Here is a 20,016-nt window from a genome sequence, read left to right as displayed (position 1 = left end):
CTTGAATATTCCATGTCTGATTTCTGCCTCTGAGGAGAAGGAAGGAAGTGATTCTCTGACCAGTTTCATCTGTTCAGAGGGTCTCCATAACAGGTGGGGTGACCTCAGAGTCCCCCACCGAGCGGTTTCCTGGTCACAAACTTGTCAGTTACAACAAGAGCAAACAAGTGCCTTTTTACTTAATCTGAAAGTCTCACCCTTTCTCCCAAACTTTGGTGACTGCAGTCTTGGGCCATGGTCCCAACCAATGCTTAACAGGTTTGGAGCGAGCTGTGGAGCCAATGGCTTCACCTTCTCGTGGGGGTCCTGTGTCTGTGCAGGTGCTGGAGACGTGTGTGAACCACTGTGGGGAGAAGTTCCACAACGAGGTGGCCAAGTTCCGCTTCCTGAACGAGCTCATCAAAGTGCTGTCCCCAAAGGTGAGCGCCCGGGGCCTGGCCCCTCTCTGTGCCCCTCGCTGTGGGTGTCACTAAGACCTTACAGGTTAAGAGCTCAGTTCTACCTAGACTACGTCCACTTCAGACACCCGTCATAAGTCTCGGGGATCCCCAAGCTACATGCACTTCTGCCCGACCAGCCACTAGTTCAGAGGTTCCTCTGACCCCCTCTGCCAGGTTGCCTAATTCACTGGATGGATTCACAGAACACAGAGAAGCACTATACTTAATAATATCCTTTTATTTTAAAGGGTGTAAATGAGATACATAGTTCCAGTCCTCTGATCACATGGTCAGCCCCTCCCTTGAAGCTAGGTGTCCACCAGCAATATTCAGCATAAACTGGGGTATGGTCCCTGGGGAGGACTTGTAAATAACAAAGACCTTCCTGTCACTTCGGAAATTCCAAAGGTCTCTGAAGTTCTGTGCCACGAGGAACTGTGGAGAAAGGTCAAATATTTTGGAAATTATATCTATCACATATATAATTTCCAAAATTCTTTTATTTATGAGGATTAATAAATCCTGTTATTTATTTTAAGAGGATATTTTATTAGCAACTTCACTTTTCACTTTTCACTTTCATGCATTGGAGAAGGAAATGGCAACCCACCCCAGTGTTCTTGCCTGGAGAATCCCAGGGACGGGGGAGCCTGGTGGGCTGCCGTCTATGGGGTCGCACAGAGTCGGGCATGACGGAAGCGACTTAGCAGCAGCAGCAGCAGTATTGATTTCTGACCATGCTGTGTCTTGGTTGCAGCAAGCAGGGGCTCCTCTCTGCTTCCGGTGTGTGCACGTCTCGTTGTGGGGCTTCTCTCATTGCGGACCACGGGCCCTAGGGCACACAGACTTCAGTAGTTGCATCGTGTGAGCTCAGTCATTGGCGGCTCACAGACTTAGTTGCCCCCACGGTATGTGGGGTCTTCCCTGAGCAGGGGTCAAACCTATGTCCCTGCATTGGCGGGTGGATTCTTAACCACTGGACCACCAGGGATTTCCTAAGAGGATCTTTTAAGAAATAATGATTCAAAACATTTGAGTTTCAGCAATTCCTTTCACTTTACCTTATTTTCGTTCCACACTAAAAAAAAAAAAATGAGTGCCCCCAGTGGCTCTAACCTAGGCCAGTACATGGTAGGATTGAATTTTCATGGCTTTGGAGGTTGACTCCTTGAAACTCAGAAAGAGTGCTGGGATCGGATGCCAGATAATTTGTTCCCTCACTCAACCAACCTTGAGCAGCTTGCTTCTTAGCTGCCATCTCTTCAGTGATACTGTGATACTGTGGGCTGGGCCGTCTACTAATGAAACTGCCCAACTCGGATGGGATTTGAACCCAGCCAAAACTTAGGTTGAGACTTGAACCTGTGGGCTGGGATTAACACCCACTATCTCTCTCTCTCTTTTTTTTAATTTTTAAATTTGACTGCACCAGGTCTTGGTTGCAGCATGTGGGATCTAGTTCCCTGACTAGGGATCAAACTCAGGCCCCTTGCACTGGGAGCATGGCGTCTTCACTGCTGGACCACCAAAGAAGTCCCCACTGTGTTTTAATTAAAAGCAGAACTTACTGAAGCTCAGGTTCTTTTGTTTTAATTTTTTATTAACACCTAAAACATTTTGTATTGAGGTATACCCAATTAACAATGCTGTGATAGTCTCAGGTGAATAGCAAAGGGGCTCAGCTATACACATACATACATCCACTCTCCCCCAAAACCCCACTCTCATCCGAGCTGCCACATGACATTGTGAAGCTCACGGTCTTTATGTCTCAGCACAGAAGGGATTCAGCAAGAGGCAGAATATAGATAAGTGGATTTATTAATACAGAATGCTTGTGAGGGTTGCAAGTGGGCTGGCAAGGGGCCTCTGTCCTGAGAACTAAGTGGGGAAACAGATTTGTTTGTAGAGGGATACATTGCATAGATAGAATGTAAGCTGTCACAGAAGATGAGAGTGGCCCTGAAATACGGGATACTTTTTGTGGGCTCAGTAATTTCATAGGGTAACAAGTAGGAGGATTAGTCCAACTATTTTATGGAAGGCGGGGTAGAGATTTCCAGGAATCGGGCCACTGTTCTCTCTTTGGCCTCTCATGGTCAGGCTTGGGACTGTCGTGGCTGTGTGTGTGTGTCTTTAGCTGATGTATTGCAGTGAGTGTGTAATGAGGCTCCAGGTCTACTAGAAATCGAATCACACCACCATCTTTCACCTATTCGGTTCTGACTAGGTTATGTTGTATCCTCAACATCTGTGTCCTTCTTTGAAGGTTATGTCCTCCAGCCCTTTCTCCTGTCTCGCTAAGGCCCTTCAGCTCAGTAATTCCCTTTCCTTTTTATCTTTAGTACCTAGGCTCCTGGAGTACAGAAAAAGTTAAGGGAAGAATCATTGAAATACTCTTCAGTTGGACAGTCTGGTTTCCAGAGGACATCAAGATCCGAGATGCTTATCAGATGCTAAAGAAACAAGGTCTGACTACATTGCATTCGCTTCCCACAGAGGTGGTTCCTTCTTGCTTTTCTGTACAGTTTGTCATTTTGGGGTGAAAGCTGGAGATCTTGAGTCCAGTAGACACAGTAATCGAGGCTGATGGAAGTAATTTCAATCCCTGAAAGTGGGCAGACTTTTCCTTCTGGTTAGCAGGAACTGGGGCTTCCCTGATAGCTCAGTTGGTAAAGAATCTGCCTGCAGTGCAGGAGATCCCAGTTTGATTCCTAGGTCATGAAGATATGCTGGAGAAGGATAGTTTACCCACTCCAGTGTCCTTGGGCTTCCCTTGTCGCTCAGATGGTTAAGAATTCAGCAGGAATTGAGCTGGGTTTGAGATGGTTGTTGCTATAGTTACCCTTACTATACCAGGTTTCAGATTCCTCTGGTGTTGGCTTGTGTTTGAGGTGGGGGCTGATCGCCTAGAGAGTTTCTCGCAGTATCTACTCTGCTCTCAGCTTTGGGTCTTCCTCTTGCTCTACATCTCAGAAGAGTTCTTATTCCATTGCCTATGCTGACAGTAGACCCTTATTACTTGTTCCCTGATGCCCTTCGCCTGGCGCTAGTGGCGGTTCTATTCTGATTAAGCCTCGGTCGTAGGAAGGCATGTGTCCCTGGTCTTGGAGGGACCTGTTTGTGATCCTGTTCCACCCCATCTCGGGCTGGAGCCAGGACACATTGCACCCAGGGGTGCAGGCTTTTCTGTTCTTTTTTTCCAGCTGCCTTAGGTTTTTACCACTCTGCTAAGGACCGCAGCTGCATTGTCCTTCCCTCAGCAGTGTGAGGCTTCTCTCTGGGGAGAGAAGGATTTCGGTGGACCATTGGGCCTTTCCCATTCTCTTTTTGTGAGGCCCTTGGAGAATGAGCCTGTTCCTCTTGTGAAGCGAGCTCCAGAGTGTGTCCTGTGTCGAAGCTGGGAGTGCACGTTCCTTTTCTCAGGCTCTGTGGGAGGAACCAGATTTAGGATGGGCTATTTTTTTCCCCTTTCACATGCACTCAGTATTTTTATGAGTATCAAAGATCCTACACTAATTTCTGGGCCCTGAGAGGTTGTGTACTGCATAAAATGGTCAGTATTTGTATAGTGTAGGGACCGTAGACTGCTAGTCTTAGGGACTGCCTCTGCTCTGATTTAGTTGGCTCTGACCATCCCCGACTTGGGATTCTCTCAAGGGAGGATACAGAGCCTTGGTCATGCCCTGGGTGTTTCCCTTTAAGGTCTCTGACAGTGTCTTTCTGGTGGGAGATCAGGAACCAGGGGTTTCTGGACTTTATACTGGATCCTGTTGATGTCAGCAGATATTTATATCAGCATATCCATGAATTGCATTTTTTAGGTATAATAAAGCAAGACCCTAAACTTCCAGTGGATAAAATCTTGCCCCCACCTTCTCCCTGGCCCAAGAGCTCCATCTTTGATGCTGATGAAGAAAAGTCAAAGGTAAGAAGCTTCTCCCTGACCATGGAGGCCAACCTGGAGTCTGAGCCAACCTCTTCTTTGAGGGACTCCCCTCCAGTACCCTCTGATCTGAACAGGCATGTGGGGAGGTGGGGTGAGTTCTCTCTGGAGCAGAGAGAGGTGTCTTAGGGTCTGTATGTTGTCTTCATGGAGAGGTCAAATAAGTGACCTATTCTTTGGGTCTTCCACCTTATCTGTTCAGTGTTCCCGGGGGAAAGAAGGTACAAAAGGCCAACCCTAGTGGGTAGTGTGGGGGGTCAGTCGTATCCAGAATGTGTGCAGTGTTTGGGGAAGGGGAGTGGGGAGGAAAGCATGGGTTGCACGTTGGTTCAGATCAAAAGAGAAAGCATCAGTAAGCCCGATCTTGCCCGTTTTCCTTCCGTTCCTGCCTCCAGTATCGCTGCTCCTCAGACATCATTAAGAAGAGGGGAGGGAGAAGCAAGGTGGTCCAAACCTAGGCCACGACTCGGGGATAACTCCAGGGTACCTCTGAAAGGTGGCAGTGCTTTTGGTCATTACTGTTCTCGGTCGCTTACAAGGTCTGATGAGTGTAGGACCAGGAAGACTCCAGTCCAAGGATGGGTCTCTTCTGGTGCCCTCTGCCTTCCAGCTGCACCTGTCAGCTGTCCTCCTCCCTTGGATCTGGGTGCTCGCTGTGGGCAGGATGAGCAGAGCTGTGCTGGGCTCTGGGTGGCTTTCCCTCGGCTCCTCTCCTGCGGGGTCCTCAGGAGGGGCAGGGGAAGAGGTGTGGCATGGACTCCTGAGAAAGTCAGTCTGGTGTCAGCTTGGGCCAGCTGCTTAGACACTGCGGTGCTCAGAAAGATGGCTCTCCATCTTTCCTGCCGTCTATCCAATGAGGAGTGAGTGACTCCACGTGTCAGGCTTTCCACTAGGCATTGGGAACAAAGTGGATGAGATTCCCGAGGTCTCTCACATCAGAGTGTGTGGTCTAAGACTGCCTCTGTACTATTGACATTTTGGGCCAGTTAACTTCCTTGTTGGGGGCTGTCATGCACTGTGAGGTGGGGTGTATAGGTGTCCCTGACCTCTACCCACTGGATGTCAGTACTGCCCCCAGTTGTGACCACTGACAATGTTTCCAGACTTGGCCGGATGTCTCCTGGACATCCATCTCCATTCCTTGTTGAAACACCAGTGTTCTGTGGGGAATGTCATGATGGTCGCGATCGTTAAATTATTGCGTCATCGTGAGGATTTAGTAAGGTCATGCATTTAATGTGCGAGCTGTTGTGGCGGGTAATTCTGCTGTTGCTGGTGCTATTGCTCTGAGCCGCTTGACACAGGGAATTAGTTTCACTGAGTCGTGTTCCCTTTCCAGCTTCTGACAAGGCTTCTGAAAAGCAACCATCCTGAGGATCTTCAGGCTGCAAACCGGCTGATCAAGAATTTGGTCAAGGAGGTGGGCATTTTCCAGGGGGTTCTGCAGAACCAGCATTTGACAGGGGCTGGACAGTGTAGGGAGATCCCCTGGAGGAGGGCATGGGAACCCACTCCAGTATTCTTGCCTGGACAGTTCCATGCATGGACAGAGGAGCCTGATGGGCTATAGTCCATGGGGTTGCAAAGAGTTGGACACAACTGAAGCAACTTGGCAGCAGGGACAGTATGTGTGTGTGGGGGGGCGGGTACAGTTAGCTGGAAGAAGATACAGCCGCCTAGCCCTGAACCAGGGAACAGCTATGATCTCCCTGAAGGGTAGCAAGGTGGTGCCTGGAAGCAGAAACTTCTGTGTGCTTCCAAGTACTTCTGTCCAAGAACTCAAAGCATTTCACAGACCCCGGTTTCTGTCTCAGTGACCAGTGTTGGTGTGGGAATCCAGGTATGGGATTTTCCTCTCCAGAGGGATGGAGGCTGGTAATACAGTGGACACATGCTCCCCCTTGTCTGTCCCAGGAATTCCAGACTTTGAGCATCTTCTTGCCCGCTGAGTGAACACTCCACCCACTCAGTGTTTCGGTGGCTTCCCTGAGCTCTGCACAGCACAGCATGCCTCTCCCGGCGCACATTCAAGCTTTATCCACAACGTCTGTCCCTCACTTCATCGTCTTTCTCCCGAAAGGAACAAGAAAAGTCGGAGAAGGTGTCCAGGAGGGTCAGTGCTGTGGAGGAAGTTCGGAGCCACGTGAAGGTGCTGCAGGAGATGCTGAGCACGTACCGCAAGCCAGGACAGGCCCCGCCAGACCAGGCGGCCTTGCAGGTACTCTTTTCAAAAACAAAGGCAGGAAGGACTCAGTATGCCTGACATACTAAGAATATGCACAGATTTCAAGAGGCCCTCACACAGTCAAAATGACAGGCATGTTCCTCTCCCCCTCAAACTTCTCCTTCTCCTCCTCCTGTTCCTCCCTCTCTCCCAAGCAACCACTGATAGGTGTTTCCCCTTCTAGTTAGTTTGGGGCTTCCCAGGTGGCACTAGTGGTGAAGAATCCACCTACCAGTGCAAGAGATGCCAGGGACACATGCTCCGTCCCTAGGTCGGGAAGATCCCCTCTAGGAGGAAGTGGCAACCCACTCCAGTATTCTTACCTGGAACATTCCACAGACGGTAGAACCTGGCAGGCTGCAGTCTGTGGGGCTGCAAAGAGTTGGACATGACTGAGAAAGACTTCTGATTAATTTACGTTTCTTAGACTCTTTTATAAAGGGAATGATGCAGTATTCCTCCCCTGCCCCTTTTGGGGGGGATGATTAGGCTTCTCTCCTTTGGAGAAACTGTGGTGTGCATGTACCACAACATGCGTATCCGTTCGTCTGTTGATGGATATTTGGGTTGCTTGCAGCTTCGGGTGATCATGAAGTACGCTGCCCTGAATACTTGTGTTCAGGACCGTTTTGTGTGAACATATTTTCTCTTGGGTAAACGCCTCAATGTGGGATTGCTAGGTCATATGCTGGGTGCATAGTCAACTTTTTAAAAAGTGCCAGAGTGATTGTATCACGTTATGTTTGTGATAGCAGTGTTTCAGAGTTCCCATTTCTCCACATTTACACATCTTGAGAGCTTTCTTTTTTTATAACGCACTTAGTGAGAATTTTATGTAACAAACTATTTTCTAGGTCGTGTATGAGAGGTGTGAAAAGCTGCGGCCCACCCTGTTCCGGCTGGCGAGTGACACCACCGACGACGATGAGGCACTCGGTACGGTCTTATTCTCTAGGCGTAGGCAGCGCACACCCCAGAGTGTAGGACCTGCCTGGGGCTCTCTGCCTGCCGTGGGGCTTCCTCTGTGCTGCTGACACAGAAACTCGATGGTGGCTTCCAAGTGTTCCAGTGGTTGCGCTTGGGGATGGCATTGATTGAGTTGATTCTTACAATTTTCAGAGAAATCTGGGCTTGAACAAGAAATGAGCAGCAGGTCTGCAAGCATAGAACAGGGTGGCGGTTTCCCATGTGAGCTGGGTGTGAAAGGGGGTAGAAGGAAGAGCCGCTCCCACTGGAGACTTGCAGAAAAACTGAGCCTCTGAGAGGTCTGAGAAGCAGCTGCGCCGGGCACCTCTGGGAGGTCTCACACCCAGAGTGCCTTCGTGGGCTGGGTTGGGGAGCCTCAGCGAGGTGGCCAGTGTGGAATGAAAGGCACGTGGGAGAACTGAAATCCTGGACACAACCATAGAAATGGCTGAAGCTTTTTATCTTATGGAAGATCTCAAAACACATAAAAGGGATTCTATCTCCGTGTCCTCTTCACCTTCCGATCACAATTACCAGCTCACAGTCAGTCTTGATCGTGTTTTACTTGTACTGCGCAGTCCCTCTGACCTCCCCCTCCCCACACTCCCGGTTCTGTTTTTAAGCAAATTCCAAACATTTCGGAGTAACCTATCAGTGTTCAGATTTCCTGGGCATTTTCTCTCTCTAATCATCTCTTGCTGACCCTTTTTTTTCTTTTTTAAAGTTTGTTATAAATCAGAACCAGAAAGGAAAACCATGCTTGGTATTTAAGTCTCTTATGGTGGCTAGCCTCCTGTTTTATTTTTTTTAATTTCATTCATGAAAAACGTGTCCTTTTTCTTGGTCTCACTTTTCTGATGGCATCTCCTCTGGTGGTTAATATTTCTCTGTTTCTGATATTTCTGAAATTCTTGATTTCTTATAAATTGAATCAGGAAGGTTGTTCAGATTCAGGTTCAAATGAGGGTGTGTCGGGGAGGAACAAGAATACATCATAGGTGATGTTACGAGGCCCATGGTATCTGGTTTTCTGGGGTTTTTTTAATGATGTAATTATTCTAAGCCTGTTATTTTCTCTGGTTGCAGTGAAGTCAAAAATGAATGAAATTTAAAACACCTTGCACATGCCAAATACAACATTCAACCTCTTGTTTGTTCACTTCCATTTAGTTTAAAAATTGACATTAAATTAATAGCTGTGTGGTTGCTGCTTTGTGGATGGCTTTAAAAAGACTGAGAATGTTGGTTGCTAAACGGGAGATTCTGATTTTTCTCTCGTTCTTCAGCGGAGATTCTCCAGGCAAATGACCTCCTCACCCAGGGAGTTCTGCTGTACAAACAGGTAATGGAGGGCCGTGTCACCTTTGGGAACACAGTGGCCAGCTCTGTGGAAGACATCCCTGTGTCCAGAGGTATGTGCAGAGAGCATCTTCCACTCCTTATCGGGGGGCAGCCTGCAGATCCCGGGAAAGAACTGACTCCTCAGAACATTCTGGGTTATGGTGTAGAAATGAGAGCACACACTCTCTTTTCCCTTTCCCTTGAGAATTGGTTATATGTAGCCAGCCTCTGCCCCATGTGCCATCACGGGTTGACTGCTGGGCAGCAGCTAGCTTTGTAAACAGAAGTGTGTGGCTATTCTGGTACCAGATTCAGATTGTGCCTCTTGTGAGTGCTTACTTAGGGGAGCTGTGCACCAAAGAAGATTGACCATCAGTGGTTCCTGGTGCCAGGCTAGCTAAATCAGAATCGGTCTAAAATAGTGCTTGAAATGCAGATTCTTAGACCTTTTTGGACCTAGATTACCTGCAGCTGGGCCCCAAATTTTTATCAAGCACTTGAGATGATTCTGATAAGCTGTGGTCAGAACCTCAAAGGCCTCTGAGCTGGAGCAATCCGCTCTGCTGCTGTCCTGGTTGGATGGAGTGTAAGAGGATTCTGTGACGGCAGAGATGGGAAGGCAGTTCTTCTGGCTGCCTCGTATTTCAGATGCCACTCAAGGCTGTGAATCAAGCCAATCAACGGCAGTGGAAGGTTCTTCAGGGGTGTGCTAAGGGGGGACCGTGTGATGTCTTTTGATTGGGAGGAGGCCTGAGGGAAGTGGAGCTTTCACTCATATTTACTTTCCTATCTGTTTTCTAGTCTTTCAGAATTCCACAGGCTGCATGAAGAACTGCCCCCTGATTGACTTGGAGGACAGCGGGTCTGAGCAGGCTGGGGCTGTGACGCCGTCTTTACTGCATCAGGACCTGGCAGCCTTAGGTAAGGGTGGTGTCTGGGGGGAGCCGGCACAGAGCGGTCCTGACTCCCAGGGAGAGAGTAGGCCCATTCCCTTGGGGAGTGTGTGCCTGTGTTTAGAAAGAATCGGGTTATACTGGGAAATTCGGAGAGGTCTTCCTTGTCCCCAGTCTCAGATTTGCCAGGACGGAGTTGAATGAGTTCCGGTAACTTGCTTTGTCTAGGCTTTCCGAGGGCTCTAGAAAGGGTGGCATCGGTCTCCGGCTTGTATCAGGTAGTTACTGATGTGCACTCCACTGTGTTCCTTCCTTGCAGGAATCAGTGATGCCCCAGTTCCCAGCAAGGTAAGGAGGCTCTTCCTGGGAGCTGGAGAGGAGAGGGGAGGTCCCTCAAACCTGCCTTCCTGAAGGCAGCACTGCCCCGGGGAGGGCGGAGGGTGACAGCATAGCCTGGTGGCTCTTGTGGACTCAGAGGTCCAAAGCCTTTTCTTTTCTTCCACTGTCTGGCTTGAACCCCTGAAGGGAGACGTGTTTTTGCTCTTCTGTCCCTGCCCTCTTCCATTGTATCCAGACTCTTGCTTACTTACCAAAGGTCTGCTCAGGAGTCAGGCCCTCTTGCCCTTTCTCCACCTGCCCTAGGAAACGTGGTTAACCTGCTCTGTGGTGGCTTTGGGGTCAGGAGAGCTGTGCCCTGGTGTGACCGCGGCTCTCATTCATACGCTGCCCTTACTTGAGCCATTCCTGGTTTGACAGGTTGCAGGTCAGAATTGCTGTCAGGAAAAGAAGAACCCCACCACCAGCACGCTGCCAGCTGGCGGTGCTCAGAGCCCTTCTACAGAAGGGAACTTGCTGGACCTCCTCTCCCCACAGCCGCCTCCAGGATCTCGGTGAGTCTTGTGGGCAGGGAGCCGAGAAGAGTCGCTCCTGTGTGCAGTTGCTGGGCTGCCGCTCTCCCTGAAGGGCTGCACTGCGTGCCGCCCCTTTACCTCCCCATCCACCCTGAGTCAGGAGAGCACACGTTTTGGCCAGGACCTCTGGAAAGGGGTTTCAGGAGTAACATCAGTGGTAGCTGATGATGATGTTCTTGGTCTTTATAGGTTGGTTTTCTGTTTTCCTGATTTTACTGTAGTTTGCAGCAATGTTTATTCGCTAGAGAAATAGATTGTATAGAAAATCCTAAATACCATTCCCTAAAAACGAGGTTGAATGCTCCTTCTTTGCTTTTTTCTTGCACATATAGTAATATGTGGCTTGTTTTACACAGGTGAGGTTATAATTTACAGATTGTACTCTGCTGTGGGGTGTTTTTTTTTTGTTTTTTTTTTTTTTTACTTTTAAAAAATAATTTTATTTTTGGCTGTGCTGGGTCTTCGTTGCTCCTCTGGTTTTTTTTCTAGCTGCGGTGCACAGGCTTCTTGTGGTGGCTTCTCTTATTGCAGAGCATGGGCCCTAGGCCATGAAGGCAGGTAGATTCTTTACCACTGAGTCACGAGGGGAACCCCACTCTGGTTTTTTATATCACACATCTTTGATACATTTTCATCAGTTTATGTAAATTTGCCTCATTCTGATAGTTGAATAATATTCATATGGGCTTCCCTGGTGGCTCAGAGGTTAGAGTCTGCCTCCAATGTGGGAAATCCAGGTTCGATCCCTGGGTCAGGAAGATCCCCTGGAGAAGGAAATGGCAACCACTCCAGTATTCTTGCCTGGAGAATCCCATGGACCGAGGAGCTTGGTAGGCTACAGTCCACCGGGTCACAAAGAGTCGGACACGACTGAGTGACTTCGCTTTCACGCTTTCATATACCTATAATGTATACTTAGTCATTGCCCTCTTGCGGATATTTACATAACTTCCAGTGTGGAGATACCTGGAAAGTTTCTGTAGTACAGATTTATATAAAGAGAGGTGCTCTAAGGTATGAATGTAAACACATTTTCATAGATCCTGTCCATTTGCCTCTGGCAAGGCTGGAGCACTTTGCCTTCCCCAGACAGCTCCCTGAGAGCCTGTGTGCCTGGTGAAGACCTCCGAACTGGGTGGAGATGGAGCTGTGCTGGGAGGTCATTCTTGTTTGTATCTAACAGATTTCTTCCTAGTTTGCTGTTTATCACTGCTTGACATTCTAATTTTGGTGGGTCACTTCTGTCTGGACTTAGGTTTTCCAAAAGTGTTTTTGATTTGTGTTCCAAAGGGACAAAATCATGAAGTATGAATGATGTGGCCGGTGTAACATGACTGCCTGACAACATTAATTAGTTTATTGGGTTCTTAGTGTGTACATGCAGATACACTTCATACACTTTCTCATTTAATTCTTGTTATAACCCTATGAGGTAAACATTAAGATGTCTCCATTTTGCAGATAAGAAATCTGAGGCATGGGTTAGATTACTTTTCTAAACTCATACACCCTGAAAATATGTACATACACACATGCACACAGATTTACATTTATTTATTCCCTTTTTCTTCAGAAAGTCTAATCAGATTCCCAGATTTCTCTACAGTTTTTTCTAGTCTTATTATTTCTTTGCAGGAATTATATTCCACAGAAAAGTATCCCCAAGGAAGTACCACCAGGTACCAAGTCCTCACCAGGTTGGTCCTGGGAGGCCGGCCCTTTGGCTCCTTCCCCATCTTCCCAGAACACTCCTCTGGCTCACGTGTTTGTCCCTTTGGAGTCTGTTAAGCCCAGTAAGTACAGTTTCACTCTTTTTTCCCTCTCTATTAGACACCCAGCTTTATCCACTCTGGATTGATAGGAGTGGCTCTTAAACTGGGGAAGGTACATGGGGGTTTATACTGTTTTATATCCTGCTTTATTTACTATTAAAAGCCATAGCAGCCCTTAATCTTCAGAATCTCGCCTGCAGGCAAAGGATAAGGCAGGTGGCGTCATGGTCTCTATGCTGATATTTTTCTTAGTTTTCTGTCATGGGGTTGACTCTGAAGCATATTGGCAGGCAGAATTTAATTAGGGATCTTGAGTCCACATAGGGACATGATCTTCATTTGGAATTCAGGAAGGGAATGTTCAGTGTGGCCTGAGATAAATAGGGAGAGCTGGAATTAGAAGGAAAGGAAGAATTTGACTGGTGAGCATCTTCCTCTAAGGATCCTCATTAAAGCAGGAAACATAGATATTAACCTCCCTTATTACAAAGGGAAGGAGACTGAAGGCCCAGCTAAGTAAGGTGACTCCCTGTGGTCAGCACCCTGATACATGAGCAGGAAACAGTGAACAACTCGTTGCAATAAATGGAGACCCATTTTTAAAACTTCCCTGATTATTTCATTAGGAAATATACTTAAAAGAGGAAATGCTGGGTGTAGACTTTTAAAATTTTGACCTTCACTACCAAGTTGCCTTCTAGAAAGGTTGCCTTTTGCCCATAACCTCACCACCATACCTCATGAATATTTTCAGTCTTTAATCTTTGGCAGTTTCATTGTTAAAGTATGTTTTTATAATGTGCATTTTGATAAGTGATATTTGGCATGAGATAATGATCTTCATTAAATTTTTTAAAAGATGTTTAGCCATTTGTCTACCACTTACTGAATTAGCCAATGATTTTCAAAAGTACTTTCTTGATATGTTAAATTCTCAAGTTTGGGTCTGTTTTACTTGCTGTTTTGAGTTGCAGTTTTGTCCATATCTGAGTATTTGTTCATGCAGATAGCCCTACTCCCCCTCCTTTTCTTATAGTTAGTCTCATGTATCTTTCTCCCCAAATTAACTTTGAAATTATTTCTTAGCTAAATTAGGACAATCCCTTTAGTGTTCCAATACTTGATTAATTTAGAAAGCTCTGCTATCTTTACTGCTTTGTCAAATTAAATATAAGGGATATGTATGTGTATATAGTCATACAAAGAGACCAGAAGGACAGAGGCCCGGATGTTTGCGGTGCTTATTTCTGGGAGCAGTAAAGGTGTTTTCTGTTTCATCCTTTATGATATCCTGTATTTTTTGTTGTGTTCACACATTATTTTTTAATATTTATTTACTTGGCTCTTCTGGATCTTAGTTTTGGCATGTGGCATACAGGATCTTTTTTCTTCTAATTAAGTTGCACCATATGAGATCTAGATCTCTGACTAGGGACCAAACGCACGCCTCCTGCACTGGGAGCATGGACTCTTGGCCACTGGACCACCAGGGAAGTCCCCATATGCTATTTTAATCATCCAGTCATTCATTTCTTGCTCAAAAAAAGTTATTTTCTGAATTTTTTATTAATTTTTTTTTAACTGGTAATGAATGGTTGGATGGTGGGGAGAGATCAGTTTGGAATGTCACAGGAGTCCCCTGGAGCTAATGAGGACTTGAGTTATGGTGGTGCAGAGGGTTGAGCCCAGGAGCTGTGCTGAGTGGAGAAGAGGAGGACTTGGTGACAGGTGCGTGTCTGTTTCAAGCGTGGCCGCTCTTCAGGGGAGTTTGTAGTAGCACTGATCCTCTTGGTTGGGTCCTTCTCTGCCAGGCAGCCTGCCGCCTCTTATCGTGTACGACCGGAATGGATTCAGAATTCTGCTCCACTTTTCTCAGACTGGAGCTCCCGGCCACCCAGAGGTGCAGGTGCTCCTGTTGACCATGATGAGCACGGCCACCCAGCCCGTCTGGGACATCATGTTTCAAGTGGCTGTGCCAAAGGTGAGTCAGCGGCTGGCCCGCTCCCTGGAATTCTTCAATAAAGGCTGTCATTTTTGAGCATCAGGTCCTTTGTGGGGACATTATCTATGAGATGGAAAGGTCATAATCTTCACTTAAAGTAGATTAAGATAAAACGGGAATTTTGTTGGCTCAGTTAACTGGGGATTCCTGAATGTGTGCCTTCACAGATGGCTGGATTCGGGTAGGTTCGTAAACAGTTCCTTAAGGGCCTGCCGCTTTCCCTCTCTTGACTTTGTTTTTCCCTTCTGGAGCCTGTTCTCTCACGGACAGTCGCCACAAAGCAGGAAATGGCCGCCAGCAGCTCCAGAGTTACATGGGCCTTAACTCTTTTTATCTCAGAATAAACTGGCATGAGGCATTGTATATGTTACTGGTATACCTCAGGCCAGTAATTCGTGTTCAGGGATGTGAGGTACTCTGGCCAAGTAGGACATTACATCCCTTTCTCAAGGGAAGTCAGTCCCCACAGGTTAACAGCCAGACTAGAATCACAAGAAATGGGCAAGGGCCCTGTCCTGAAAGGAAGGATTCAAGGCAGACAAAAATAAAAGGGTGCATTTTCTATTTTTTTTTTAAGGTTTATTTGTTTTTAGTTTATTATTATTTTGTAATTTATTTATGGCTGCACTGGGTCTTTGTTGCTCCATGCGGGCCTTCTCCAGTTGTGGCAAGTGGGGACTATTTTTTTTTAACTTTTTATTTTGTTTTGGGGTATAGCTGCGTAACAATGTTGTGACAGTTTCAGGTGAACAGCGAAGGGGCTCAGCCATACATATGCATGTATCCATTCTCCTCTAAACGGCCCTTCCATCCAGGCTGGCAGGGTGCACTCTCCAGCTGCAGTGTTTGGGCTTCTTGTTACTGTGGCTTCTCTTGTTGGGGAGCTGGGGCTTAGCAGCTGTGGCACGCGGGCTTAGTTGTTCCCTGCATTGGCAGTGCAATGGCAGGTGGCTTCTTTACCACTCGGCCACCAGGGACGCCCCAAACCATGCACTTTCTAACACTGATGGCAGTTTTGTGGGGCATGGACTCTCATTACCTCTATCTTACAAATTATCAGTCCAGGGTTCAGAAAGGTTAAATATTTTGCCCAGAGTCACGGAGCTAGTGAGAGGCAGTTAGAATTCAGTGCAGGATGTGCTTTCTTTCTTCATGTTCTGCCTCTCAGAAGCTGACCTTTGACCACACAACTACAGATACACTTTGTGTATGGGTGGGGTGGGAGGGACTTCCATATTCTTTCAGCCATTGGTGGGGTGGAGGCCAAGCTCTCCTGTTCACCAGATCTCCCTCATTAAAGCTGTAGTTTGTTAGGAATGAGTTATATGTTGGATTTGTTCCCCCAATAGTCAATGAGAGTGAAACTGCAGCCGGCGTCCAGCTCTAAGCTTCCTGCTTTCAGTCCTTTGACGCCTCCAGCTGTGATCTCTCAGATGCTGCTGCTGGACAATCCACACAAAGTACGTTCTGGTACCGGTGCTAGCAGGGAAATGGGGGCCCTTGAACTCCAGGGAGGCAGCCTGGCAGGTGAAGAGAACTGTATTGAGGTCTTAGTTTGTTTGGGATGCTGGTGGAATGTCCCTTGCTGGAGTCTGTTTTCCTCTGGGGCTGATTGGAAGATCTGTGTCCAGCTTGTCATAGCTGTGAACCAAGGGAGTGGTCCATACACTCTCTAGCTCCATGGAATCCTCTGGAAAGGTGAGGCCAGCCTGTCGTCTTAGCTGGGCTCCACCTCAGGGCTGCTAAAGTGTGGGAAGACACCCAGGGTGTCTTCCTGGCTCCCCTCGTGTTTGTAGTCCCAGAGGGTCGAGGCCAGGGTATGCCTCACTTGGGTGGCGTTAACATATGCATACTGTTACTTGGTGACTACTGGGTGGGTAAAGGCTTTGACTCTGGGCCCATCTCTCTGTCACTCCCCACTAATTTAAGGTCTTTTATCTTTGCCCAGGAGCCCATCCGGTTACGGTATAAGCTGACATTCAACCAGGGTGGACAGCCTTTCAGCGAAGTAGGAGAAGTGAAAGACTTTCCCGACCTGGCAGTCTTGGGTGCAGCCTGACTCCTCCCAGGACAGATCCTGCCATTCAAGCTTAGGCCAATGTTTCTTTGCTGTCTAGATAGGACTGTTCATGGTGATTTAGTGCAGAGTGCCAAGAGTTCTGTCCTGACATCAGGCTCTGGATGCCAGCCTCTGACTTATTCTGCAGGTGTGTGTGTGTGTGTGTGTGTGTGTGTGTTTGTAGGGGGAGGGATGAAGGCAGTGTGGGAAATGCTAAAACATTTCTGATAACCATCTGCTACGGTCATGTCTGGTTTTGCATGTTGGTAGACACTGATGTCCCTGCCTCAGGTTGGAGGTTTTATAAGCCAAAGTTGTCACTGTTGTTTTCCATGTATTATTACCTTTTCATTCATCCACTCTGTGCCTTGTCAGCCTCTGAAAGTCTTGGTTGCTCCCAGGCTGCTGTTCTCAGGGACGCGTAAGGGACCTGGTTGGTTCTTGGGGCAGAGTGTCTTCTGGGATGCTCTCTTCCAAGAGGGACCTCGTCTCCACTTCCATTAGCAAATGCTGCTTGCATGTGTCCAGGAAGATCTTCTGAATGGGATGCTTGTTGCACTGTGTCCTAGGCGAGGGGTTGCCACTGGACCAGAGGACCGCGCTTGGTGGGCCAGTCATGTCCTTTACCACTGTGCCTTAGAATCGCCCATAGATGGACCCTTCAGGGCAGAGGGGAAAGCAGATCCCAGGCCTTCTTCAGGCCTCAGGTTCCATGGGCTGGGCAGCCTGTCTGGACCCTTCCTCAGGACCCTCATCTCCATCCTTCTCCTCTTTCTCTGCAACCATTTACCCGGAACTCTTTGATGGTGGCACCATGCCAGTCGTTGTAAGTCATAACTGACAGGTTCACCCTGGCCTGTTGACTTCACAATCCACGGTGAAGAACTGTGATGCAGATGAGATACGAAAAGAGTTTAGCAGTGATTCAAGTGGTGACTAAATCTAGAAAGTTGTTATCGAATAAATACCTGTGTAACAAATACACGTTGTGGAGTTTTGAGTAAGTAGGAGATGCAGTGCCCGTTGCACCCGGAGATGATAGGCCTGAAGGGATCGCTCGTCTTGAAGTGAGGAAGACTTCCTGAGGAATGTGGAGCCTTAAGAACTGCTTCAGGGAAGAGAAGCCCTGAAGATCTGAATGAAGCTGAAAGAGATGGATTTTTGTTACAGTCATGGTGTGAAGGGAAAATTGCAGGCTTGCTATCAGTTACTCCTTAGCACCTACTAGGTGCTAGGCATTTGTGCATGTTTTCCAAGTCCTGCTTGGCCTGATGAGTGAAGAGAGCTCAGCCTGGCTGAGGTGGCCTGATGTAGGATATATGCTCACCTCTCTGGGCAGGAGTCCACCTCAGAAATTGCATGGTTTTGGGGGGCTCTTTGTCACAAAATCGGGTACTTTGTAGTCTGATCTTTTACTTCCTGCATATAACTGAAAATCTGCCCAGACTATGTTGTGGATGGGAGCTGTAAAAAAAAAAAAAGGTATGCTTGATGTGAAAACTCAAAACAGGTAAGTGATGGGGTGATTTCTTCATTTGTCATAACTCATAAGATTCATTTGACTCAAAAGTCTTGTGTTCAGATATTCTTTAGAGCCTTTATAGGCTCAAGTTTATTTTCATAAAGTCTTCTAGAGTGCCTATTGTAAAGACGATGCCTGGCTATGAAGAACTTCCATCCAAAATGGGTAAATGAAACTGACGCATGAAAAGACCTTTATCCCATAGTTAAAAGGTAGAGTCTGTGTGTGTGAACATACATCTGTTGTCTAGGAGACAGCTTGCCAGTGGTTCTCTGCTTGGGGAGAGTTGGACAGGGCATGGAGGTGGGGGATGGGTGTCCTGAAAGTGGCCAGCAGTGCCTTCTAATTCTAAGTTCAGTGACCACTTAAGACATAGCCCTTATCCTTTATTCACTCAAGTAGTAATCGACTATCTGCTGTGAGCCAGCCACATTGTAGGCGCTGCAGACAAAGCAGTGATAGAAGGCCCCTGCCCTTGTGGGTCTTCTGTTCTGGTGGGAGATCCATCATGTGTCTGGTGGAGGTTTGGCACTGATCCTACATTTCCCCTCTCCTGAATGCCTGCTCCAGGATCCTGCTCATCCCTGTCTCTCAGCCTACCTCTGACTGTTCCTTTTTTTCTTTCCTTTAAATGTGTTTCCAGAGGATTTAGTCCTGAAGGCTTTTCTAAGCGTTCTGGGCAGTTCACCACTAGGTGGGTGGTAGACTTCTTGCTGACCTCAGGTCCGTATTTCAAGCTGCATAGAGGATGTCTTTATCTGGAGGTTCCCACTGTTGGCTCCAAGTATGTAAAATGGAACACAGCTGCCTCCCTCTCTTTCTCTCTGTTCATTTATTTGAAAGCACCTTTCTAAGCCTTCATGGATCCTTGATTCCTGCTGCATCTCCATTCCTTCAGTACTGTTTTCTCATCTAGTCTATTTCTTTTTTAAAAAATTTGGCCACACCATACAGCATGCAGGATCTTAGTTCCCTGACCAGGGATCGAACCAGTGCCCAGTGCATTGGAGGGTAAAGTCTTAACCACTGTACCATCAGTCTGTTTCTAAATAGCACCACATTTTGGCCTCCCTGCTGCATTGTCACTGCCTTGGTTTAGCTTTTTTTTTTTTTGGACAGTGCAGTAGGCTGCCTCTCAGTTCTCCTCTGAGCCATTATACATTATAGTTGGCCACCATCAGATTTCTGATCTGGGTACCTGATCCCTGCTGAAAAATTCCAAATGGGTCATTAATGCTCTAAAAGTGTACGCAGCTGAATTCAGGTTGCTTGCTTGGAGCATTGAGTGCCCTCTAACTGTGTGCTCCCTACCCTTCTGGCATCTGTCAAGAATAGAGCACACTTTGCCAGAGCCACAAGAAAGTCCCTTCATAATGCCATGTTTTCTCATAATCTCTGGCTACCACCTGCAGTTAACTCCTTTTATCTCCAATGAATTTTGGGCTAAAATGCTGCTCCATCTGCAAGCCACTCTGGGAGGGTAGATAGGCTGTGGAGATAGTAAAGGTTGAAAGAAGGATAAAAAACTTGAGACCAAACACATGAATACTACTCATTAAAAATTAGATAGTGTAGATTGAGAGATCAAACATGAAAGGTTGAAAGCAAAGGTGATATTCTCATACAAATAGTGTTTACTAAAGTATTTGTAAATCACAAATTCTTTAAATATATCTAATACAGAAGATGCTTACTCAATCCCAAAATATAAAATTCCATCAACTAGTTTGTTTGGTTTTTACACTAAGAGCATGCACAATAGGGCGCTGCCCATGGTTTGTTTTGTGTTTTTTTAAGGTAACCCCTGACCTCTCACTGGGAAGAAGTGGAGTCAAGTAGATGAAGTAGGGTGAGCCCGAAGTCCAGAGAGTGACACACGTTTAATTTCAGCTGGCATGAAAAACTCCAGGCCTTTCTGCCCCTTGCCCAGTGCATTCCCA

The 20,016-nt window shown here is 47.2% G+C and overlaps 1 protein-coding gene across 1 annotated transcript in view; it reads left to right on the top strand.

The window, feature by feature from the left end:
• Positions 1-17,534, top strand: part of GGA2 (golgi associated, gamma adaptin ear containing, ARF binding protein 2) — a 28,451-nt gene extending 10,917 nt beyond the window's left edge. Inside the window, exons 4-17 of the mRNA XM_015104126.3 lie at positions 321-419; positions 2,786-2,909; positions 4,265-4,368; positions 5,726-5,806; positions 6,467-6,604; positions 7,465-7,546; positions 8,863-8,988; positions 9,719-9,838; positions 10,130-10,158; positions 10,567-10,700; positions 12,357-12,514; positions 14,305-14,474; positions 15,845-15,955; positions 16,444-17,534. Coding sequence (XP_014959612.2) covers positions 321-419; positions 2,786-2,909; positions 4,265-4,368; positions 5,726-5,806; positions 6,467-6,604; positions 7,465-7,546; positions 8,863-8,988; positions 9,719-9,838; positions 10,130-10,158; positions 10,567-10,700; positions 12,357-12,514; positions 14,305-14,474; positions 15,845-15,955; positions 16,444-16,554 — 1,587 coding nt within the window. The 3' untranslated portion in view covers positions 16,555-17,534. The remainder of the gene's footprint in view (positions 1-320; positions 420-2,785; positions 2,910-4,264; positions 4,369-5,725; positions 5,807-6,466; positions 6,605-7,464; positions 7,547-8,862; positions 8,989-9,718; positions 9,839-10,129; positions 10,159-10,566; positions 10,701-12,356; positions 12,515-14,304; positions 14,475-15,844; positions 15,956-16,443) is intronic.
• The last annotated feature ends 2,482 nt before the right edge of the window (positions 17,535-20,016 follow it).

This window comes from Ovis aries, chromosome 24 (genome assembly GCF_016772045.2).
Source record: "Ovis aries strain OAR_USU_Benz2616 breed Rambouillet chromosome 24, ARS-UI_Ramb_v3.0, whole genome shotgun sequence".
Classification (NCBI taxonomy): domain Eukaryota; kingdom Metazoa; phylum Chordata; class Mammalia; order Artiodactyla; family Bovidae; genus Ovis; species Ovis aries.
This window is presented reverse-complemented; position numbering and strand designations above follow the sequence as displayed.